Source organism: Alexandromys fortis, unplaced genomic scaffold (assembly GCF_014885135.2).
Source record: "Alexandromys fortis isolate MF-2015 unplaced genomic scaffold, M_Fortis_MF-2015_v1.1 scaffold_36, whole genome shotgun sequence".
NCBI lineage: Eukaryota > Metazoa > Chordata > Mammalia > Rodentia > Cricetidae > Alexandromys > Alexandromys fortis.
In genome coordinates, this window is record NW_026067915.1 from 9152467 (window position 1) to 9177048 (window position 24582).

The 24582-nt window shown below is 41.9% G+C and overlaps 1 protein-coding gene across 3 annotated transcripts; it reads left to right on the forward strand.

Annotated features, from left to right (window-relative positions):
• The first annotated feature begins 127 nt into the window (after positions 1-127).
• On the forward strand, positions 128-24582 carry Rhoa (ras homolog family member A). 3 transcript variants are annotated; one of them, XM_050139108.1, is made up of 6 exons: positions 129-301; positions 7653-7728; positions 17726-17883; positions 20150-20270; positions 22101-22231; positions 23311-24582. In XM_050139108.1, the coding sequence occupies exons 3-6, from the start codon at positions 17728-17730 to the stop codon at positions 23482-23484; spliced, it is 582 nt and encodes a 193-aa protein (XP_049995065.1). In that variant the 5' UTR covers positions 129-301; positions 7653-7728; positions 17726-17727; the 3' UTR covers positions 23485-24582. The 3 variants fall into 3 exon arrangements, with proteins under 3 accessions (XP_049995068.1, XP_049995065.1, XP_049995067.1); XM_050139110.1 differs by lacking the exon at positions 129-301 and adding an exon at positions 619-752; XM_050139111.1 differs by lacking the exon at positions 7653-7728 and having other exon boundaries at positions 128-301.

The following is a 24582-nucleotide window of genomic DNA, read 5'->3' on the forward strand; positions in this document are numbered from 1 at the left end:
GGCGTGGTTGCGCTCTTGAGCAATCGTGGACGAACTGCGAGTGTGCGCGCGTGCGCGGGGCCGCGACTGGCGCCAGCTCGAGCCCGCAGGGCGCTCGGGGGCGCGCACGTCGCTCCCCGCCCTCCCGCCACCGCCCGCCCTCGTTCGCTCGCGCTCCCCGCCCGCCGCCCGCGGTCCTCCGTCGGTTCTCTCGTTAGTCCGCCGTCTCCCGCGGAGCTGCCGGTCTTCGTCTCCGAGCTTGCGGACTCGCGGACAGGCGTCCTCAGCGCGAAGAGGCCGGACTCGGAGTCGTCGCCTTGAGGTGAGCAGGAGCATTCCCTCCAGCCGCCTGGGCTCCGGGCCCGACCAGCCGGCACTTTTCCGGCCACCCGCCCGTCGCCTGGTCGCGATCGCACCCCACCTGCTGCTCTCGGCCGGCAGCCCCTGGCCCCGGCCCCTGACCTGGGGCCCCGCGCCCGAGGCGGCGGCCCCGCCCGCGCAGTCCCCGGAAGCGCGCCCCGCCGCCTCCAGTCCCCCTTCCCCCGCCCGGCCGGGCCTGGTGGAGCCCTAGCCGCCCGCCCTCCCCGTCGCTTCCTCTCAGGGCTGCGCCGGGCTGGGCGGGGGCTCTCGGCCGGCCCGCGACCGCGCTGGGGGTAGCCTGCCACTGTGAAGCGCGCGTGGCTGTCGGGAGTTGGAATAGGCAAGAAACTCTTTTACAACTCCATTTTGCCTTTTACATTTTATGTGGATCATTAATCACCGTTTTATACCGGGTGAGGACAGTAAGGCTTTGGGTGGATTTTCTGTTTTCAGTGCCGTATTTCTTAGAGATTGTGTAAGTAAAAGATTGTTTTGAAATCTTAGCGGTTAAGACTGTATGGGGGAAGGTATTTTCCAGTTGAAAAAACATTTTAAAAATTATTTGGAGAGGTTGCATCAAAATAGATGCATTTCTACTTAAAGTTACTACTAATTAAGAATCACTTACTGATGGGTTCTCTTTTCAGGTCGTTTTCATGAAATTGCACTTTCTGCACCCAAGTAGAGTTGAAGTTTGTTTTTTTAATTCATGTTCAGTAACATGAAGTGGAAAATTGGGACCAATTTTTTTGTTGTTGTTCCAGAATTGGTTCCACTTTTATTTTCTAATAGTCCTGAGAATTTTATCCTCTTGGTTATTCATTTGGTTCTTTCTGTCGTCTGACATTCTTTTGAAATAAGTGGTTATATATAACCAGTTTATAGTCGCCTGACAAACCTGGAGGGGGGAAAGCACATACTTTCAGGTGTTGAATGTGGTGGGAATTTTCAACCATTTAGTGTCACATGCCCAAATGTGTATGTCCATGTGGATGGCTTTTCACCTTCCACATGGCTAGTTTGGTGGTGATACTGTTTTGAGCTTTTAACCCAAGTATCATTGTTAATTAAAAAATACAAGGGTAGGTCTCACTAATGAAGTCTCTCAGAGAAGTTGTTTTGAGGATTTGTCTATTTATGTGGAGCAGTGATGTTTCTTGGGGACATAAAATATATGGAGCTTGTTTTTTCTATTTTATTTTCCTCTTTGGTGCTTGAAATTAAACTCGGGCTTGGGGCATAGTGAGCAGGTGCTATACCTCTGAGCTTCTTTCCAGCCCTAAACTAACTTTGAGTCAAAGTTCAGTGCTCAACTTACATAGCCTCTACCCAGAAATCTCCTGGAAGAAGAGAATGGGAATGTATCTAGTCGGGCATTATCATATCCCCCCCCATCGATGTGGTATTTTAGACAGGATTTATAGGCCGACTCCATTTGTAGGGGTGGAGACTGAGCTCAGGAACCTTTTTTCAAGAGAAAGGTTTATTAGTCCTCTGCAGAGAGAACAGTGGGTTGGTAATGACAGGAGAGCCACTTGCCTAAGACTTGAGAGAAACGGACACAGGGGCTGACTTGAGCCCTGGAAATTGCTTTGTAGATCTAGCTGGCCTCTAATTTTCACAGTGCTCCTGCTTCTGCCTTCTGAATAGTCCTGGGATCATGGGGTGTGGGGCACCATCCTGGTAAGACTTAAAATTTTAGAAGGTCATATTGGACTAGAACTGTTTTCTCCATGTACTCTCAGCTATAATCAGGGGGTCCCATTTTGTCTCCTGTTCTTCACCTTGCAAACTGCATATTTAGGGAGAAGCTGGTTAATCTATTTGCTAAACGACTTTCAAGTTTTTGTAATGGTCTTTCTTTGCTTAGTCTTGCCTTTGAGTTTGTTACTTTTCTCTAGGACCCAGCCTCTGGGGGTTCACTGTTAGCAAAGACAACATAATGAGGCCCCCCTAGAATGCTTTCAGGCTGTTGTAGGCCTTTTTGACTGGATTTAAGTGGAACTGGTGAGGGTCTGCATGCATCAAATAGCAGTGATGTGTGCACATGTGTGATAGTGGTTTGTTCGAGTGTTTTCATAGTCCTTGTTCTTTGTCTGTTCATCATTAACTCCTTTTAAAAGTTCATCCTGGCTTACTAGGGTGTAAATTATTAGAAGAGTAAAGTCTTCAGGTGTTTCTTAGTCCATGGGTGGAGTCGAAGTAGTGAGAGGAGGAGGTTGAGTGTTGAACTAATCTTTGACTTGTTCCAAGCAGCCAAGAGATTGTTTAACTTCATTGAAAGACTAATTTGAGATCAATGGATTTCGGTTGCAGTATAACTGCTAGCAATGATGACAAATTATACATAAATGCTGAATTTAAAAATTGGAAGTAGGTCAGGTGACAAACCTATAATTGAAGTATTCGAGGATTGCTGATATGAGGCCAGCCTGGGCTATATAACAAAATCCTGTCCCCAAAAAAGGGGGGAATCCTAATAATGTCCTCTCCTTTTTATGCTCCTAATCAGTGGGCCTCAGTTGTTACACCAAAGTATTAGTGATAACTGTGTGTTACTTATCTGTTTTGTGGTACTGGGAAGTGAACCCAACTTTGATGCTCGTCAAGCATTTTAGTGCTTAGCTATACTGTTACCCTCAGTATAGTTTATTTAATTGGTCTCAGCCTGAGGCTTGAGCCCAGGGCATTTCACATACTCAGCAAGGGCTCTGTTGCTGAAGTACATTCCCAACCCTGATTGTACTTTTTTTTTTTTTTTTTTTTTTTTTTTTTTTNTTTTCGAGACAGGGTTTCTCTGTAGCTTTGGAGCCTGTCCTGGAACTAGCTCTTGTAGACCAGGCTGGTCTCGAACTCACAGAGATCCGCCTGCCTCTGCCTCCCTAGTGCTGGGATTAAAGGCGTACGCCACCACCGCCCAGCCTGTACTTATGTTTTGAGATAGTCTCATTACACTGTCAGGATATGACCATGAACTCCTTTGCAAACCTAGGCTAGTCTGAACTTTCAATCTTCCTCAGTCTCCCCAGTAACCGGGATTATAGGCCTATGCCATTAGGCCCAGATGTAACTGTATTTTGTTACTACTATTATTTATTTATCTATTCATTTATTTATTTACTTACCTATTTTTGGTTTTCCGCGGCAAGGTTTCTCTATATTACAATCCTCACTGTCTTTGAACTTGCTCTGTAGACCCGGCTGGCCTCAAAGAGATCTTCCTGCCTCTGCCTCCCAAGAGCTGAGATTAAAGGCATGCACCACCACCCGTCTTTATTGTTTTTATGAGACAAGAGTTTCATTCTGTAGGTGAGGCTGGCCTGGAAACTCACGGTGTAGCCCAGACTGGCCTTAAACTTGTGGCAGTTCTTTATCCCTCCTAAGTCCTGGGGTTGCAGGTGTAAACTACCACGCCTAGTTACAAACATTTAGGCATGTATCTTACTGGTATGTTTTGGTGACATTAGCTATTTGTGACAATAAATTTCAAAAATAGTTTAGTTAGCAATTCATGTAAAAATCCTTATATCCTCCTCCCTCCCCCCATAGGGTTTCTCTGTGTAACCCTGGCCATCCAGGAACTTGCTTTGTAGACAAGGCTGGCCTTGAACTCACATCTGCCTGCCTCTGCCTCCTAAATGCTGGGATTAAAGGCCTATGCCATCGAGGCTCAGCTGTAAAATCCCTATTTCAAGTGCTTCGAGTTCGATTTTTGAGACAGTCTTATATGTAGTTCTGTTTGACTTGGCACTCTGTAGTTTAGGCTGGCCTCACTCTTGCTTCAGTCTCTAGTGCAAGGAACCACTGTTTCTGACCCATTTTAACCTATGGTGCTGTAGTGTTTAAGCGAAGGTTTGTATACTCATTATGTAGATCATGTGAGTAAAGACAAGGTGGGCAGTAAAGCTGTTTATTCTCGGTGTTGGTTTCAGTTTATTGGTGTTTGCTCCAAATGATTCTGGATGTACTTAAAATTTTTTTGACTGCGCTTTTATATTAAGCAATCAAAATATGATCTATAGGATTATTAAATTGTAACTAATATGCAGTTCATACCAAACTGACTTGATTTGGGGAGAAAGGTTCGGATATCTTTTGAGAAGGATCTTGCTAGCAGAGCTAGATTGGGCTTAAACTTTTTTTTTTTTGTTTTTTTGAGACAGGGTTTCTCCGTGGCTTTGGAGCCAGCCTGTCCTGGAACTAGCTCTTGTAGACCAGGCTGGCCTCGAACTCACAGAGATCCGCCTGCCTCTGCCTCCCGAGTGCTGGGATTAAAGGCGAGCACCACCACTGCCAGGCTGTGTTTTTGTTTTTTAAAATAGAGGGGAAGTTGGCAGACTGGAATGATGGTGGCTGGGCTGTTAGAAAGCACTTACTGCTTTTGCAGAGGATCCAGATTTGATTTCCAGCACATACGTGGTGCCTCCTCATCATCTGTAACTCCAGTTCCAGGGTATCTGACAACTTTTAGCTTCCCTGGGCATCAGGCATACAGGTGGTGCACAGATATACATGTAGGCTATATATATATGATATATAATATATATAATATTTTTATATATTATATTTAATATATTAAAACAACAGCAAAACTTTTAATAGNAGATAGTCTTTTTTTTTTTTTTTTTGGTTTTTCAAGACAGGGTTCCTCTGTAGCTTTGGTGCCGTCCGGGAACTAGCTCTTGTAGACCAGGCTGGCCTCGAACTCACAGGCCTGCCTCTGCCTCCCAAGTGCTGGGATTAAAGGCTCGCGCCACCACTGCCGGATCCTTCAGCTGAATTTTATGGAAGCATTTTCTCAGTTGAGATTCCCTTCTCTGATGACTCTGGATTGTGTTAAATTAGCATAAAACTAGCCAGCACAGGCCACTTGTAAAGAACTTGATTATTAAGTATGAGCCCGGAGTTGAACTTCAGTACCTTGATATTAATGAATAAAACTTAAAAAGGAAATGCTATCTGATAAGGCCAGTCATTAAAATGTTAACTCGTCTAGGTGGTAAGATACCGTGATCACTGTAAGTCTTATAACTTGAGGTGATTAAAGATTTATATAATGGGGCACTAGAGATACTCAGTGAAAGAGCACATACTACTCTTTGCACACATATGGCAGCTCATAAACATCTATAACTCCAGTTCAGTGAGATCTGGTGTCCTCTTCTGACTTCCAGGGGTACCAGGCACACATGTGTACATACATAATTTCAGGCAAACCACTTATGAAAAAGAAAAGAAAAAAAAGGTTTGTATAACAGCGTCAGTAAGGTCAAAGTGTCTGCCATCAGGCCTGACAATTGGAGTTCTATCCCTGGGACCCACATGTTGGAATTTAATAGAATCAGCATTCATATGCCATGCTATAACCTCTATGTGTAGCGTTCGCTTGTACAAATACACAAATAAATAAACGGGAAGGAAAAAAGTATTGTCATGAGACTTTGTGTCCAGTATGGTAGTTTCCTCCTTGAATTCCAACACTTTGGAAGCAGAGGGAGCTCTTGAATTTAAAGCTATCTTTGTATGTAGTGAGTTTCCAGGCCAAGCAGGTCTATGCAGTGAGACCCTGTATCAAAAAAGAAGAAAACATTGGGTATAGACCAGTTGAGGTGTCTCCGCAAGTAAAGACGACTGCCACGGGAGCTCTGAGTTTAATTCCTGGGGCATATTATGCAAGAGAACTGAGTTCCCCAAGTTATCCTCTGACCCTCCGCACGACACAACAATAACTGAATGTTAAAAAAAAGCCTTTTCTTAAATGGGGAAATTTGTATATAGAATTCATCTACTTTACTTTAAAAGAACAGTATGCATTATATTTGAAAAGTAAGATTGATGGCAACATTAATGAACATGCTAACATGGAAGGGGAGAAATTAAATTCATGGGGTCATCAACTTGAGGGTGTGTGGGGCATATGGAAGGGAGAAAGTGATGTAATTCTATTTCAAACAAAAATCTTTTTTCTTTTCATTTTTGTCATCTCCACCACCACCACCACCACCACCCAGCCAACACACCGTTTCTGTGTATCATTGACTGTCCTGGAACTCACTCTGTAGACCAGACTGGCTTCAGACTCACAGAGATCTGCCTGCCTGTGCTTCCTGAGTTTGAGAGTATAGATGTGTACCATCACACCAGGTCTTCAATAAAAAATATTTTTTTAAAGTTGTTTTTTTTTTCTTTTCTAAGATAGTGTTTCTCTGCATAGTCCTGGCTGTCCTGAAATTCACTTAGACCAGTGAATAGCCTTGGACTCTCAGAGATCCGCCCACTTCTGGGATTCACCACGCCTGACTAACAGTAATTTTTTTTTTAAGAGAAGGTCATGGATAGTATAAATGGTATATTTTTATGATGTTTACTGGAAATTAGCTTTTCCTTTGATACCACTAAGTTGAGCAAAAGGTTCGGCGTGTTCCGTATTTGGTTTCACCACCCACATCCCACCGCTACAGCCAAGGAAAGCTTCTAGAGGTGTAATGACCTTAATACTGCTTTACAAGAGGCACTAAAGACCACCCTCACCAATGATGGAATCATCACTGAGGGAATCATTTCATCAAAGGTGGAATTCTTGAAGCAACCAAAGCTTCAGACCAGTGCCAAGAGCATCTTTGTGTGCCTGCATAATTGTGATGATGGGGGCGCACGCCTTTAATCCCAGCACTCGGGGCTGGGATTAAAGAGGCAGGCGGATCTCTGTGAGTTCGAGACCAGCCTGGTCTACAGAGCTAGTTCCAGGACAGGCTCCAAAACCACAGAGAAACCCTGTCTCGAAAAACAACAACAAAAAAAATTGTGATGAGTCTTTGTTTCTCTCAGGTTGGTGAAGGTAGTTTGGGTTGGGCAGCAAATCAAAACAATCGAGATTGATAACAGTAGTGACACCCCCCCTCAAAAAAAAAAAGAAAAGAAAAGCCAAAGCCGTGGGCTTTTGCAAAATCGATGGCAGGGGGTATGTGTTAAAGCAGCACTTTTTACCCTGCAGGTTACAGCTCCTTTGACAAGCCTCTATCTCTAGAAATATGTACATTATGGTTCAATTATGAAGTAGCAACAAAAACAATTTTATGGTGGGGAGTCACTTCAACATTTGGAATTAAGTTAGAGGGTCACAGCATTAGGAAGGTTGACAAACACTGCCATAAAGTGATAGGTTGTAGTTGTGTAGTGGTTAAGGACTATAGCAAAGAAAGCAAGTTTCAGAACAGGCTCCAAAACTACAGAGAAACCCTGTCTGGACTGTTTTTTTTTTTTTACCTTGTTTTTGTTGTTATAAAATGAACTTATTTTTCTTAATTTTATAGCCTTGCATCTGAGAAGTTCCAGGTACTTTGTACAACCACTGTCACAGAAGCTGTGTGTTTTCAGTACCTTTGTAAGGTATGTAAATAAATATTTCTTCCTGTATTTTCCTTTTCCTTATAGTGAGGTATCATTCTTAATAGAAATTTGTGGAAATTTGGGCACTATTAATAATTACTATTAGTGATTCTCTTGTCCTCCAATATTGAGGGGATTTCATTTTTTTTTCTATGACTTATTTTGTGTCAGGATGACTGTGGAAGTCAGTTCTCTTCTTCAACCTTGTGGGTACCAGGGATTGAATTAAGGTCTTCAACCTTGGCAGCAAGGACCTTTATCTGATGATCCATCTTGCCAGCTCCATTTCTTTTATATTTGTTTATGTTTAGTTTTGGGAAGAATGTGGCAGTAAGAGGACAAAATGCAAGAGTTGGTTCTCTCCTTTCATCATATGGGTTCTGGGACCTAACTAGGTTTGTTCAGCCTTGATGGCAGTCATCTTAACCTGCTGAGATAACTCTCTGGTCCTGTCTCTTTCCTTTTTTCTTTTTCTTTCTTTCCTTTAAGATGGGATCTTGTATAGGTCAGGTTGGTATTGATCTTTCTGGTTCATCTGCCTAGCAGTAAACATATAAACATATCTTGCTGCTGGTTTTGGTTAACTTTGAAATTTTTGTCATGGTATGACCAGTGGTGGTGGTGGTAAAGATAGTTTGCGGTTTTATCTTTACTTATTTGATAAATGGTTACTAAAAAACTATTATATACAGGAAGTGTGCCGGAACATATCTGAAGAAAACAGACTGTCCTGTCCATTGAGGGATTTTAGTTCCTTTAGTTGCTTTTTTTTTTTTTTTTCCTTCCTTCCTTCCTTCCTTCCTTCCTTCCTTCCTTCCTTCCTTCCTTCTTTCCTTCTTTCCTTCTTTCCTTCTTTCCTTCCTTCCTTCTAGACAAGGTCTCACTGTGTAGCCCTGGCTGACTTTGTACTCACCATGTAGACCTCAGCCTAGCTTCAGATTTAGAGATCTGTCTGCCTTTGCTTCCTGAATGCTGGGATTAAGTGTATGTCACCACATTGGGCCCTGCCTTATTGGAACTTTCCATTTGGGGTCACTGACTGGCCAGCAAACACCTGGAATCCTCCTGTTTTTTTCTTTCTCCTGACTGCGGGCACGTGTTGTCATGTCATCCTTTTTTGTGGGTATTAAAGCTTCACACTATGCTTCTCATGTTTGTAGTGCAAGTGCTTTACCCGTTGACCCCGTTCCTAGAAAATAAGTCTTCATTTTCGGCCTCTATTCCCATTTTTGGTTTTTCAAGACAGGGTTTCTCATGTGCTCCTTCGTACATGAACACACACATTAAAATAATTTTTTAAACCAGGGTCTCACTATGTAATGTATTGCTGGCTTACCTGGAACTCGCTATGTAGACCAGGTTGGCCTCAAACTCAGAGACTACCTACTTCTGCCTCTCAAGTGCTGGGATTAAAGGCTTGCACAACTACACCCAGCAAAATAAGCATTTCTTTAAAAAAATTTATTTTTTCATTTTTCACTGACCTACAATAAATTTTAAAAGGCTGTTGTGCCATAGATTGGCTTTATAAAGATTGTTTGATTCTAAAATTTTGTTTGTTAATGGCTGGAGAAGTGGTTCGGTGGGTAAGAGTGATTGCAGAGGAAGCATGAAGACTTGCACCCATGACAAAAAAAATCTAGGCATGACTATGCCAGCCTGTAACCATAGCAGGGGGTGTGGGAGGTGGAGGCAGAGATAGGTGGATCCTAGGAGTTCTGGCCAAAACAGTGAGCTTCCAGTTTAGTCAAAGACCCCCATCTTAAGGCATTAAGGCAGAGAACAGTAAAGGAAGGCATCCTTAGGGTTCATGCACCTGCACACTCAAGTGCGTGCACCAGATACACACACAGATTTGTTTGATTTATTTGAGTACTGCCTATTATGTACTTGTCCAATAATGGTGAACAAGACAGATAATGTTCTTATGTTGATGGATTTTGGCAGAGGAAACCCTGGAGGAACATGATACCTGAGGCTGAGAGAAGTGTGAGGTACTAAGGGAAAGCACTAAATGGCCCTGATCTTTGTTGGGAGCTGAGGAGAGGCCTTGAAATATGGATGTAGCCCTAAGCATGGGCTTAATGAACAGAGAAGGATAGATGCTTTACTGTTTTGGCATTCTAGGCTGTGGGTTTTAGAATTCTTGAAATTAATGTCTCCAGAATTTTTGGTTATTTCCTTATCTGCAGTACAACACTCTGCCAGAATTCAACCAATTATATTGAGACACATAGGCAGAACACTCCTACACATAAAACAAAACAACAACAAAAAAGAATTCTAAAAAAATTAACATTGGAGGATTGAGAGATGGCTTGGCTGCTAAGAGCACTTGCTGTTCTAAGTGGTGGTTCTTAACTTTCCTAATACTGCGGCCCTTTAACGTAGTTCCTTATGTTGTGTTGGCCCTAACCATAAATTTTTTTTTGCTACTTCATAAATGTAATTTGCTACTGTTATGAATCATAATATAAATATCTGATATACAGGATATCTGATATGTAACACCTGTGAAAAGGTCCTCCAGCTACCCTCTTCCAGGGAGTTACGAGCCATAGATTGAGAACCATTGATCTAGAAAAACCAAATTTGGTTTCTAGTGCCCACTTGGGGCTCATAACCTTCTGTAACTTAGAGTTCCAGGATTCCAATGCTCTCTTCTGACCTCTATGGGCACCAGAGTCCAGAATACATGCAGGTAAAACACCCATACACATAAAATAAAAATTAATAAATCTTAAAAGAAATTAACACAAAAAAAAAAACAGGTTTGGAAGAAGTGTTACTGTATATATATCCAGCTTTTTGGTGTGTGTGGGGAGGGTGTTTCTGTGTAGCCATGGCTGTCCTGGAACCTTCTTTGTAGACCTGGCTGTCTTCAAACTCGGAGATCTACTTGTCTCTGCCTCCCAAGTGCTGGGATTAAAGGTGTGTGCCACCATACCCAGCAGAGTCTTGTGATTTTTAAATTTTCTGTCAATTTTTTCAGCTTTGATTCCTAGAAGGCTAGGCAACTTTACTTTTGTTTTTTGAGACAAGATTTCTCTGTGTAACTACTCTGACTGTCCAGGAACCCACTTTGTAGACCAGGCTGACCTTGAACACCTCTCAGTTTCCCAGAGTGCTGAGATTAAAGGTGTATGCCACCACCACCCTGCAAATTTTGCTTCCCTAATAATCATCAGCATCGTATATATTTTCTTTCAATTTAGAGAAAATGCTAAGATGTATAAATTTAAGCATACATGTTTGAGAGATAAAGTCTCAGAATTATATACTTGAAATAATATCAATAGGATATGTGTTATAACCTCAAATTTGAGGGAGGCATTTGAGACAGGCTTTCTCTGTGTAATAGTCCTGGCTATCTGGAACTTGCTCTAGACCAGGCTGGCCTTGAACTCATTGAGATTCATCAGCCTCTGCTTCCCAAGCGCTGAGATTAAAGGTGTGCACCACCAGTGCCCAGCCCATACCTCAATTTTTAATGTTAGCCCTTGAAAAATGAGATTGTTTTGCATTTTGTGTGGTGTTCAAGTGTCTAGAAATGGTAGAAAGCTTGTTGTAATCATCACTTTCTTCCGTGTAATTAACCTTTTGAAGATACATAAGGTAAAATTATAATTATCTTAAGTGTGCTGGATTAGCAATTTTTATAGATATGGTTATTTTATCTGTTTGTAAGTTTATTCATTATCTTTCTAAAATATTATAAACATCTTGATCCTGCAGAAACATAGTAATTCAGGTGAATTATTTCCACTTCTGTTCTTGGCTGGAGGACTATTTTGTGCCTGCTGGTAATGTTTGGCTAAAAGAGTCGTGTGTGTGTGTGTGTGTGTGTGTGTGTGTGTGTGTGTGTGTGTGTGTATGTGTGTGATGTATACAGTTTCTGTCTACATGTATGTCTGCTGGTCAGGAGAGGGTGCCAAATCTTTTTAAAGATGGTCGTGAGTCACCTTGTGGTTGCTGGGAACTGAACTCAGGACCTCTTGGAAAAACAAGCAGTGCTCTTAACCACTGAGCCATCTCTTCAGCCCTGGCTAATAAGAGTCTTTAATGCATTCATTAATAGGTAGTAGTACCACCTTAGATATCTTTTTTGGCTTCTGATATGTCAAAAATAAGCTAAAAATTTATTCAAGAGGTAGATATGCTGTCAGTGTTAAAAAGCATTAATACCAGCACTTGGGAGATAGAGGCAGGTGGATCTCTGAGTTTGAGGCTAGCCTGACCTCCATAAGTAAATTCTAGAACAGCCTATTACATAGAGAACTTCTATCTGGAAAAGGGAGAAAGTATTATGATCTATGTAGAGTCACTTGTGGGTTGGTTTGTTTGTTTGCCTGTCTGTTTTAAGGCAGGCTTTCTTTGTGCTTTGGAACCTGCCCTGGAACTCGCTCTGTAGACCAGGCTGGCCCCAGACTCACAGAGATCTGTCTGCTTCTGCCTCCTCAGTACTGGGATTACAGGTGTGCACCACCACCGCCTGACTACTCTTTCACTTGTATGTTAAGTCCCATTCCCTTTAACCTCAAAACTTGTAGCAGTTCTTCCCTGTTATTTACGTCTGCATAAAGCCCATTAGGCAGACTTTGATAATCCTGGGTGGGTGCTGGCAAATGGTAGTCTCTATTGCCAGCAGCTGTGAGCCACTGTGCTATTTATTTGTTATTTATTTATTTATTTAATTTGCAAAAGATTGCTTCAGAGCTTAGGTACCATTACTCGAATTCATGCCAAGTACAGTAGTTCTGTTGAATTTTCTCACTGCACTAAGTGTAGAGATTATAGATGTGCGCCACCATGCTGTTTATTTGTGTTTGGCTGTTTTGCCTGCATGGGTATGCGCACCATGTACGTACCTGATGTTTGCAAAGGTCAGAAGAAGACTTCATATCACCTGGAACTGCAGTTACAGACATCTTAGAGTAGCCATGTGGGTGCTGTGAACCAAATCCTGGTTCTCTGCAAGGGCAGTAAAGTGTAGCCCCCCTCCCCTTGGGGGCTGCCTCCCAGCTCCCAGATAAACACATGGAAACTTATTTTTAACCTATGAATGCCTGGCCTAACCGTTGCTTGTTTCTAGCCAGCTTTTCTAACTTAAATTATCCCATTTCTCTTTAACTGTGTTTTGCCTCTGGGCTTTTTACCTTTCTTTAATCTATATAACTTTCTTTCCTTCTTGTTTCATGACTGGCTGGGTGGCTGGCCCCAGCATCTTCCTCTCCTCCTTTTCTTGCTCTTCCTCTCTAACTTAGATTTCTCCTATTTTCTCTACCTGCTAAGCCCCATCTATTTCTTTCTCCTGCCTAGCTATTGGTTGTTCAGCCCTTTATTAGACCAGTTGGGTATTTTAGAAGGCAAAGTAACAGCTTTACAGAGTTAAACAAATGCAACATAAAAGAATGTAACAAAAACGCTGGGCGGTGGTGGTGTATGCCTTTAATCCCAACACTCAAGAGGCAGAGACAGGCAGATAGATCTCTGTGAGTTTGAGGCTAGCCTGATCTACACAAAGCAAGTTTTAGAACAGGCTGCAAAGCTACAGAGAAACTCTGTCTTGAAAAAAACCAACCGCACCCCTCCCAAAATCTTTGCATCATTAAACAAATATTCCACAGCATAAAGAAATATAACACATCTTAAACTAATTCCACAATAGTAAGTGCTCTTAATGGCTGAGTCATTTCTTCCACATACACAGATAGATGACCCTTGCATCTTGTACCATCTTTTTTTTTTTGTACCCTTTTTTTTTTAAGTTGTGTTTCATTCATCCATTGCTGTATAGCCAAGGATGACCGTGAGCTTTTGATTCTTCTAGTTTCCCCTCCTAAGTGCCCTGCCTCACTATCTTAGTTATTGTTGCTGTTGCTGTGATGAAAAACCATGAACAAAGCAGGGTGGGGAGGAAAGGGTCTATTTGCTTATACTTCCACATCATGGTTCATCTTTGAAGGTAGTCAGGACAAGAACCTGGAGATAGGAACTGATGCAGAGATCATGAAGGAATGCTACTTACTGGCTTGCTCGTGTGGTTCTTATAGAACTTAGGACTACCAGCCCAGGGACACCATTACCCACCATTGATGTGGGATTCCCCTCTGTATGCTATGAACCTACACACCATAGACTGGGTCTTTCCCATCAATCACTAAGAAAATGCATTTTTTCATGCCTCTCAACCAAAGAATGGATAGGAAAATGTGGTGCATTTACACAATGGAATTGTACACAGAAGAAAAAAAATGACATCTTGAAATTTGCAGGCAAATGGATGGATATAGAAAACATATTGGGTGAGGTAACCAAGACACAGAAAGACAAATACTATATATACTCACTCATAAGTGGCTGCTTAGCCTACAATTCACAATCCCAGAGAACCTAGACCACAATGAGGACCCTAAGAGAGACATATGTGGTTCTAATCTATATGGGAAGCAGAAAAAGACAAGATCTTCTGAGTAAATTGGGAGCATGGGAACCATGGGAAGGGTAGAGGGGAGGGGAGCAGAGAAAAATGTATAGCTTAATAAAATCAATTTTTTAAAAAATGGGTATGTCCTTTCAAAAAAGAAAATGCATTTTCTCAATTAAGGTTCCCTCCTTCAAAAAGACTATAGTATGTGTCAAGTTGGTAAACCATCTATCATATCCCCTTTTAAAAATACCAACTTTTAGGGGCTGGAGAGATGGTTCAGTGGTTAAGAGCACTGACTGCTCTTCCAGAGCTCCTGAGTTCAATTCCCAGCAACCACATGGTGGCTTATAGCCATTTATAATGAGATCTGGTATCCTCTTCTGGCTTACAGGCATACATGGAAGGAATGTTGTATACATAATAAATAAATAAATCCTCAAAAATAATTAAGATGCCAACTTTTAGCCAGGCAATAGTGGCTCACACCTTTAATCCCACACAGTACTTGGAAGGCAGAGGCAGGTGGATCTTTGTGAGTTTGAGCCTAGTCTATAGAGTGAGTTCCAGGATAACAAGATTCAGAGAAACCCCATCTCAAAAAAAAAAAAAAAAAAAAAAGGGAAAAGGAAAACACTCACACTGCCCTTAGTGTGTCAGAGAGTCAGAGCCTCTCCCTGGCCTGGAATATACCAAGTAGCAAGTAGTCCTGCTTAATGAGCTCAGGGGATCTTTCTGCCACCACATCTGGCTTTGTTGTTGTTTGTTTGTTTGTTTTGATATACAGGGTTTTTCTGTAGCTTTGTAGCCTGTCCTGGGACTAGGTCTTGTAGACCAGGCTGGTCTTGAACTAACAGAGATCCATTTGCCTCTGCCTCCCAAATGCTGGGATTAAAGGCGTGTTCTACTGCCGCCTGGCAACATCTGGCATTTTTAATGTGGGTTCTGGAGATCAACTCCGGGCAAGCAAGCACTTTACCAACCCAACTGAACTGTCCCTAGCCCCGGTTTTTCATTGTTTTTGCTTTGTTTTGTTTTGTTTGAGATAGTTTCTCTATGTAACAACAGCCTTGGCTATCCTGGAACTTGCTAGCCTCAAACTCAGAGATCCACCTGCTTCTGCCTCTTTAGTGCTGAGAATGAAGTCATTCATGACTATGCCTGGCTCAGATGTGGTTTTATGATACAAGCCCCAAGAGAGACCTAAGGCTGTACTTTGCGGCAACATGTCATTGGGAAAGGGTTGGTTTAGGGCCAGAAAAAAATCGAATGGGTAAGTAGGGTGCTTCTTTCTGAGGAAAGAAAAGAGGTTTTCAGTAAAGACCTTTCTTTGCACTGAGGCCGTTAGAAATGTTCAAGGTTAGTTAGTGAGTAGGGGAAGGTGTTTGGTGTAAAAAGGTGGGAGACTTGGCTGGCAAGATGGTTTAGCCAGTAGAGGCAGTTGCTACCCAGCCTGATAACCCAAGTTTGATTCCTGGGCTCCACGTGGTAGCAAAGAAATTTCCTAGAAGTTGCCCTCTGACCGCCTACCACCCGTTCTCCGACATGTGTGCCTTTCCTCCAACAAATAAATGAAGAAATCAATGTAGTTTTTAAATTTTTTCAAAGGAAATGGGAAGAGAAATGTTTGTGTTGTAATTTTAGAAAGTCCTGAATACCAGGCGTTTTGGCATTGAGAATATCCTGAAGGCTTGTGGCAAACGTGATTGGAGCCCAGCCACAGGAACAGGATCGCTGTTGTACTATGTGTGTGTGCATGCATGCATATTTGTGGAGGTTCACTAGTTTGTTTCTTCTACCACCTGGGTCCTGGGCACCCTTTTCCAGAAGATGGCATCAGATCTCCTGGAACTGGTGTGGTGCTCAGAATTAAACCTAGGTCCTTTGTAAGAGCAGTCAGTGCTCTTAACCGCTGTGTCTTTTCAGCCCAACTACAAATACCTTTATGCCTTAAGTCATAATGCTGCTCAAATTTTATTTTTAGAGGCATGAAATTCCAAGTATAATTGAGTATAGTCCTAGCTAGGTTTTGATAAATGTAGACTGGGCTCATAAAATAAACATTATTATATAGGCATATGTGTGCATTGGCACATGTGTGGAGGTCAGAGGACAAGTTGTACTACTAGTTGGTTCTCCTTCTACCCTGTGAGTCTGAGGAATTAAACTGAGGTTGTTATGTTTGATGGCAAGTACCTTAACCAACTAAGCCATCTTGCTGATACAGTCTTAGAAACAGGCTCTCATAGAGCCCAGGCTGGATTCAAACTTGCTATGTAGCTGAATATGACTCTGAGCTCCTGATCTCTGCTTTCCAAGTGCTAGGATTACAGGGGTGTACTGCCACACCTGGATATTCTTGGTGTTTTGATACAGAGTTTCACTATGCTCAAGCTGTTCTTAAACTTTTTGGTTTTGTGTAGTTTTGTGGTCTAGGGATTAAACCCAGGGTTTAGAAAATGTTAGTGAAGTGTTGTACCTCTGAGCTACATCTGCAGTCCTTGATTGCACAGTGTAGTTCAGGCTTAAAATCATGTCCCATTATGCTTTGCAAAATTTATTTTTGTTTTTATTTTTGAGATAACATATACTGTATCCTATGCTGGCCTCGAACAGACCCTATGTTGGAAGTAAGCCCCCTCTCTGGGCCTTCCAAGTGCTGTGATAACAAGCATGAGCCACCATGCCAAGCTGTAAAACTATTCATTTTTCTGATTGTTCATTGCTAGTGTATAAAAATTGCTATCTTCTGACAGGCTTTTTCTATGCCGGTGATCTGAGTGCAAATCCTCATGCTTGAGCAGTAAGCACTTTACTGAGACAGTCCCTTGATTGATAGATTATTTTGTTATTATTTTTGTTTGTTTTGTTTTTGTTGTTTTTTTTAATCATTCTTTTTTTTTTAAGATTTATTTATTTATTATGTATACAGTGTTCTGTCTGCATGTATGCCACCAGACCAGAAGAGGGCACCAGATCTCATTATAGATGGTTGTGAGCCACCATGTGGTTGCTGGGAATTGAACTCAGAACCTCTGGAAGAGCAGGCAGTGCTCTTAACCTTTGAGCCATCTCTCCAGTCCCCTGTTTTTGTTGTTTTGAAACAAGGTCTTACTTACTATGTAGCTCTGACTGTCCTGAACTTACTGTGTACACTAGATTGGCTTCAAAATTTCTTAGATCTGCCAGGTGGTGGTGGTGCACGCCTTTAATCCCAGCACTTGGAAGGCAGAGGCAGGCTGATCTCTGTGAGTTCAAGACCAGCCTGGTCTACAAGAGCTAGTTCCAGGACAGGCTCCAAAACCACAGAGAAACCCTGACTCGAAAAACCAAAAAAAAAAAAAAGAAAAAGAAAAAGAAAAATTCTTAGATCTATTACCATGCCCAGTCCATATCCTACAGTATTACATCATTCATTGTGATAATTTATGTGTTTTGTTTTATTTGAGACATAGTCTTATATTATAGTCCTGCTCCCTTTTCTACCCCCACAGCTACTGAAATGTGTTGTAATCTGAGGCTGCTTATGTATTATACATTCTATATAATACCTTTTGTTTTATGTTTAAGTGATGGCTGCCATCAGAAAGAAACTGGTGATTGTTGGTGATGGAGCTTGTGGTAAGACGTGCTTGCTCATAGTCTTCAGCAAGGACCAATTCCCAGAGGTTTATGTGCCCACGGTGTTTGAAAACTATGTGGCAGATATTGAAGTGGATGGGAAGCAGGTAAGTTCAAGTTACATGATAACTGATATCTTAGTATGTTAGGTTCCTATTTAATTGAATAAGCCTTTTTTACACAGTGTAGCAAAAATGTTAGGAACAGAAATCTATTTTCCTCTGCCACTTTTCTTTTGGGACTTGGGTTGGTTGGTTTATTAGTGGTTGGTTTTTGAAACAGTTTCATTTACCTCAGGCTGGTTTCTGTATCACTCTTGAACCCCTGATTTTCTAGGCTCCATCTTATTTATTTCTGAAATGGGGTCTAATATTCAGGATTTTCCTCCTCTTGCCCTCAATGTGAGATAATTACAGGTGTGTGCAGTAATGCCCAGTAGTGTGTAGTGTGTTAGATTCACTGCTTGGAGTTCCAGAATTTCACAAACAATACAGAAAATGCAAGATTGGTTTGGTAATTCATGTCTGAAACCCTACAGAGTAAATTTCAGATCTGGGGACTTAAAAAATGCTCTTTAGGGGGCTGGAGAGATGGCTCAACAGTTAAGAGCACTGGCTGCTCTTCCAGAGGGCCTGAGTTCAATTCCCAGCAACCACAATGTGGCTCACAACCTTCTGTAATGAGATCTGGTGCCCTGTTCTGACTTGCCAGCAGAATAATGTAAACAAAATAAACAAACAAACAAACAGACCTTTTTTTTTTTTTAATAAAGGAAATGCTCTTTGGATGCCAGGCAGTGATGGTGCACACCTTTAAGCCCAGCACTTGGGAGGCAGAGGCAGGTGGAGTTCGAGGCCAGCCTGGTCTACAGAGCTAGTTCCAGGACAGTTAGTTCTACACTGGCTTTCTTTCAAAAAAGAAAGAAATGTTCTTTCAGAGTTCCTGGATTCAATTTCTGTCACGTCCATGGGCATCAGGCACATAGATGGTATACACACACACACACAAAACATTCATACACATAATATAAAAACAAATATTTTTTAAGTTCCAGGTGAGCCTCAGCTAGTAAGAGGTTACTCATCAAATAAATATATATAGGTGAGTAAATGAAACCGGGGCTATAGCTCAGCTGGTAGAGTGAATGCCTCTGTTCAACCTCCAGCACCACATAACCAGATGTGATGACACATGTTTCTACTTGGCAGGTAGAAAGTTTGAGGCTAGCTTTGAAATACATCAGATCTGTTTTTTTTGTTTGTTTGTTTGTTTGTTTGTTTTTTTGTTTTTTCGAGACAGGGTTTCTCTAGTTTTGAAGCCTGCCTGAAACTAGCTCTTGTAGACTAGGCTGGCCTCGAACTCACAGAGATCCACCTGCCGCTGCCTCCCGAGTGCTGGGATTAAAGGCATGAGCCACCACCGCCTGGCATTAGATTTTATTTCTTACCGTAAAACTAACTAAAAAGGTATTCCAGTCTAGCACATGGCATACACAAGTAATCCCAGCACTTGGCAGGTAGACTGCAAGTTAGAGGCCAGAATGGGCTGCAGAATAAAACCCTGCCTCCTAGAAGGAAGTAATCCTGGTAGAGTAGCCACAGGCCTGTAGTTGTAGCTACTCAGAAGGTTGCGGCAGAGACATCACAAGTCATGGCCAGTGCACACGGGAGACTGGTTATGTAGCTCAGTGGTAGAACAACTTACCCAACATACCTGTGGCCCAGTGCTGGGCTGGGGACTGAGAGCCAATGTATTCTTTGAGGTGACCCACCATTGCAGCATATTGCCATCCCAGTCTGCGTGGTGGGAACCTGATGAAAAGACCTTTTTTTTTTTTTTTTTGCTTGTTTTTGTTTTTCAAGATAGAATTTCTTTATAGCCCTAACTGGCTCACTCTGTAGATTTTGAACTCATATACCCCTTCTTGCTGTTCAAATCCATGACCTTTTTTCATTGTACGTGTATGTGTATGTATTTAGAAATACATAAGTACAACAGTCTGTTTAATGTTAACTTTATGCTTTCAGAGCTGACCATTTGGCATTGATAGCTAGTTGTATTCTTTTCTCAGGAAGACTGTTTTCCCCAGCTCAGCTGAGTTACCCTTAGTTCTTTGTGTAGGGTTTTATAAACTACAGTATTTTATTAATTGAACGTTTTGAATTGTAGCACTTTATTCTGTTAACAAATATACCATTTTAATAAAATAATACTGTTTAAATACCCTGTTATTTGATTTGATTCTCAGAAAGATTAATAGCTGTTTCTACTATTTTGGACAGTCTTTTGTTTAAATGTAGTAAGTGATCTTTTTTTTGGAAAATGGGTGGTAATATTAACATTGCACTTGTGTGGTTGTTTTTCCTATCACAGGTAGAGTTGGCTTTGTGGGACACAGCTGGACAGGAAGATTATGATCGCCTGAGGCCTCTCTCCTACCCAGACACGGATGTTATACTGATGTGCTTCTCCATTGACAGCCCTGATAGTTTAGGTGAGTGGCCTTGCAGACTAGTCAGTTTTCACCGTCTATTTAAATGGGAAAGATCTAGGTTTTGGGGTCCTTTTTGGGTATCAAGTGGTGAAAAACATATTTTGACATTCTTTCAGAAAATGAGTCATGCTAGGTAGTGGTGGCACATGCCTATTTCAGGGTTCTGGAGCCTAGTGATTGGAGCATGGGCTTGTGGATTCCATTTTATTCTTGGTCTCTTGACGTGTGTGTGTGTGTGTGTGTGTGTGTGTGTGTGTGTGTGTGTGTGTGTGTTGGAAGTGGTGTTAATTTTTTTCTTGAAATGTTCACATGGTGGAGGCCAGTGAGGTGGCTCAATAGGTAGAGACATCTGTTACCAAGCCTGATGATTTAGTTTGGTCCCCAAGACCTAACATAACATAATAGGAAAAAAATGACTCTTATAAATTGTTCTGTTCTCTGACCACCACAGATATGCTGTGTAGCACATGTGTGCCCGTACAAGTACACACTAATAAATGAGTAAATGTGATAGACCTTTAAAAGTGTTTTCATACTGCTAAAATTAAATCTCAGGACCTCCCACATGCTTAGATCTAGGTTAAGTATTGTGTTTAAATGCGTAATTTGGGTCTGGCTGAGATTCCATAGATGGTAAAAGTGCTTGCTACCCAGCCTGAGGACCTGAGTTCAATCCCTGGTTATTAAATGGTAAAAGCAGCAAACCACACCTGCAAATTGTCCTCTGAACTCAACACTGAAATGGCAGAGTGACATGTGCACACTGGATAACTAAATGTAAAAGGTCTCTAATGCAGTGGTGGATCTAAGGCCAAAATTGGGCAAAGCTTTTGGCTGCCTGTATCTCTTCACAGTACTTTTGATTTTCCAGATAGGGTTTCTCTGGGTAACAGAGCCTTGACTATCCTGGAACTTGCTCTTGTAGGCCAGAACCTAAAGAGATCTGCCTGCTTTTCTCTCCAGAGTGCCAGAATTAAAGGTGCCACTAAAACCCAGTGGTCATGTCCATTATTACCATTGCAGGAATTATGTCATGGTGCCAGCAAAGGAGCTGATAGTTCTCTGTTACAGTAGGCCAACCTTGAACACACAAAACCTCAAAGCTTTTCTCCACAGTGATGCACTGCTCCTGCAGGACCACACTACTCTAACACGACCACACCTCCTAATAGTGCCACTCCCTTTAGGCCAAATATTCAGACTCGTCAGTCTGTGGGGGCCATTCCTATTCAAACCACCACAAGATTCAAGAACAAGGTGGAAAGAACATGACCTTGGCTTCTATGATCTTTCTACCAGCAATGACAAGCATAATCTGTGGGACAGAATTTTGGTTTGGGGGTTTTTGTTGTTGTTTGACACAGGGTTTCTCTGTGGTGTAGCCCTGGCTTTTTGGGACTTGCTTTGTAGACCAGGCTGGCCTCAAACTTAGAGATTCTCCTGCCTCTGCTTCCTGAGTGCTAGGATTAAAAATGTGTACTGCCACCATCTAACTGAGTTTACCTTTTTCTATAATTTTGAGATTAATAGATTTTTTTTACATTATATAAGACCCAAAATGTTTAAGTGTGTGGTGTGGGTGTACACAAATGTACTTGCCAAGGTGCACATGAAGGTCTGAGGACAGTAAGCAAGAGACAGTTGTCTTCTACCACTTGGGTCCCAATAGGTGGCAAGCACCTTTACCTGCTAAGTGGTCTTGTCAGCCCCCAATGTGCTTTTGAAACAAAAATGGAAAAAGAAATGTCCTTATAGTTTAATTAGGATTCTTGGAGTTCTTCAAAATTGGATTAGAATTTATTCTCAGATTTTGTGCATTTTCTCTTTCAGAAAACATCCCAGAAAAATGGACTCCAGAAGTCAAGCATTTCTGTCCCAATGTGCCCATCATCCTGGTTGGGAACAAGAAGGATCTTCGGAATGATGAGCACACAAGGCGGGAATTAGCCAAAATGAAGCAGGTATGGTATGGGGGCAGGGGGAGCTCAAGTGTACAGGGTCTCATTTGTGTAGCCTTAGCTGGCCTGGAATTTAGAAATTACCTCTCTGTCTCCTGGGTGCTGGGATGGATGAAAGGCATGCACCACCACACCTAGCTTCCCTATAGTAGTCTTAAAACTTTATCACCCAGAATAAACCCTCATAAACCAAATTGTTTTAGAATTCCAGAAGTTCTTTTCTGCCTGTCCAACCTTGATTGGCATGGGCCTGACCAAGGGGATTCCCTAGGTCTCCTTACTCACTGAGGTTGGATGTCTCTTAGCCATGTTCTAAGGAGTGCCACCCTGGAAAGGAACCATCCCAGCAATAGTTACTCCTTTAGATGCAGACATTTCCTTTCCCTCTCCAGTGGCCAAAGGATCAGGAAATCCTAAAGATAGTTATTAGTCCAGACAGAAACTCCAAATTCCATTGTAAAAAAACAAATCTTGATTTTTCAAGTACCAGGTGCTCTAATGTCAGCTTCTCTGGTGAAGGAGGAATATTTAGTGAGTGTCTTTAACCCAAAGAAACCAGGTGTCCACTCCTCACCTCAGTGTCATGGCAGGCATAGTCATGGGTATTCGGTCTCTGCAGATTGACAGGCAGTAAGAGCTTTTGTTATTACCTAACTTGTTGTTCCCGTGCAGTGTACTCAATAAACTGTTCTTGGGCTGGGAGTACAGTTCAGTGGCTTGCCTAGCACCAGTGTATGACAGAAACAGTTATTACTTGCTCTGGATTTCCTTACTCAAAATCTCCCAGTTTTTCTGACCTCCTCTCTCTGCCTACAATAAAAAAAAAGTAGGTTTAATAGACATACTAGTTTCAGGGTATAAATATAAATTTGAGACTTTTATAAAACAGTTTAAATCTGGATTGGTTTAACTCTTTTTTCAGCCAAGAGTGTTGCAATGTTCCTTTAGTCCCAGCTATTGAGGCAAGAGAATCACCAGATCAGCAACGTAATGAGACCCTATCTCAAACAAAACAGTTGGAAAAACAGTCTTAAATGCTCTGTCTCCATAAGTAAAACTTAAGCACTCTCTCTTTCTTCTAGGAGCCGGTAAAACCTGAAGAAGGCAGAGATATGGCAAACAGAATTGGTGCTTTTGGGTACATGGAGTGTTCAGCAAAGACCAAAGATGGAGTGAGAGAGGTTTTTGAAATGGCCACGAGAGCTGCTCTGCAAGCCAGACGTGGGAAGAAAAAATCTGGGTGCCTCATTTTGTGAAGCCTTGTGCAAGCACAGCCCTCACGCGGTTAATTTTGAAGTGCTGTTTATTAATCTTAGTGTATGATTACTGGCCTTTTCATTTATCTATAATTTACCTAAGATTACAAATCAGAAGTCATCTTGCTACCAGTATTTAGAAGCCAACCATGATTATTAATGATGTCCAACCTGTCTGACCAGCCAGGGTCTTTCTGACACTGCTCTAACAGCTCTCTCTGCACTCCACCTGACACCAGGCGCTACATCAAAGAATTTCTTAACTTCTTGCTTCTTTCTAGAAAGAGAAACAGTTGGTAACTTTTGTGAATTAGGCTGTAACTACTTTATAACTAACATGTCCTGCCTCTCCTGTCAGCTGCAAGAACTCTGGTTGAGTCACCGATTGCTCCCAGAGCTTTCCTCCGCAGACCCCATAGCAGAGCTCTGGGGAAGGCATCCAGTTTTGCATCCAGTTTTTTGAAAACTTGCTCAGCCAGAAAGGCCCAAGTCCACGAAGCTGTGGCAGAGTTACAGTTCTGTGGTCTCATGTTAGTTACCTTATAGTTACTGTGTAATTAGTGCCACTTAATGTATGTTACCAAAAATAAATATATCTACCCCAGACTAGATGTAGTATTTTTTGTATAATTGGATTTCCAATATTGATATTTGTCATTCCCACAGAAAGTGTATTGTGTTTTTTTTTTTTTAAAGAAAGTGTATTTGGAAATAAAGTCAGATGGAAAATTCATTTTTAAAATTCCCATTTTGTCACTTTCTCTGATAAAATATGGCCATATCTCCCCCTATTTAGCCCTATATTATCATCCCAGTACTCCTTTCCAGACTGGACTAAGTAAATAGGAATTTGGTTTCACGCCTGAGGCAGTTACACCTTGGAGGTGGCAAGGCCTTTCTCCCCTGGACTGCAGGGTCTGGCTCTAAATCACAGTGCTCCTTTCTCCACACTGTATCCAAGGTGCCTCCCAGAGGAGCCACCAGTTCTTAAGGGTGGCCAGGGAGGCTTTCTCTTCTCTCCAGCTGACTAAACTTTTTTTCTGTACCAGTTAATTTTTCCAACTAATAGAATAAAGGCAGTTTTCTAAACTTCCTGTA

Coding starts and splice junctions, on each gene's coding strand:
- Rhoa (XM_050139111.1), top strand. CDS start 17,728: ATGGCTGCCATCAGAAAGAAACTGGTGATTGTTGGTGATGGAGCTTGT. Junction 17,884..20,149: donor TTGAAGTGGATGGGAAGCAG/GTAAGTTCAAGT, acceptor TTCCTATCACAG/GTAGAGTTGGCTTTGTGGGA. Junction 22,232..23,310: donor AATTAGCCAAAATGAAGCAG/GTATGGTATGGG, acceptor TCTTTCTTCTAG/GAGCCGGTAAAACCTGAAGA.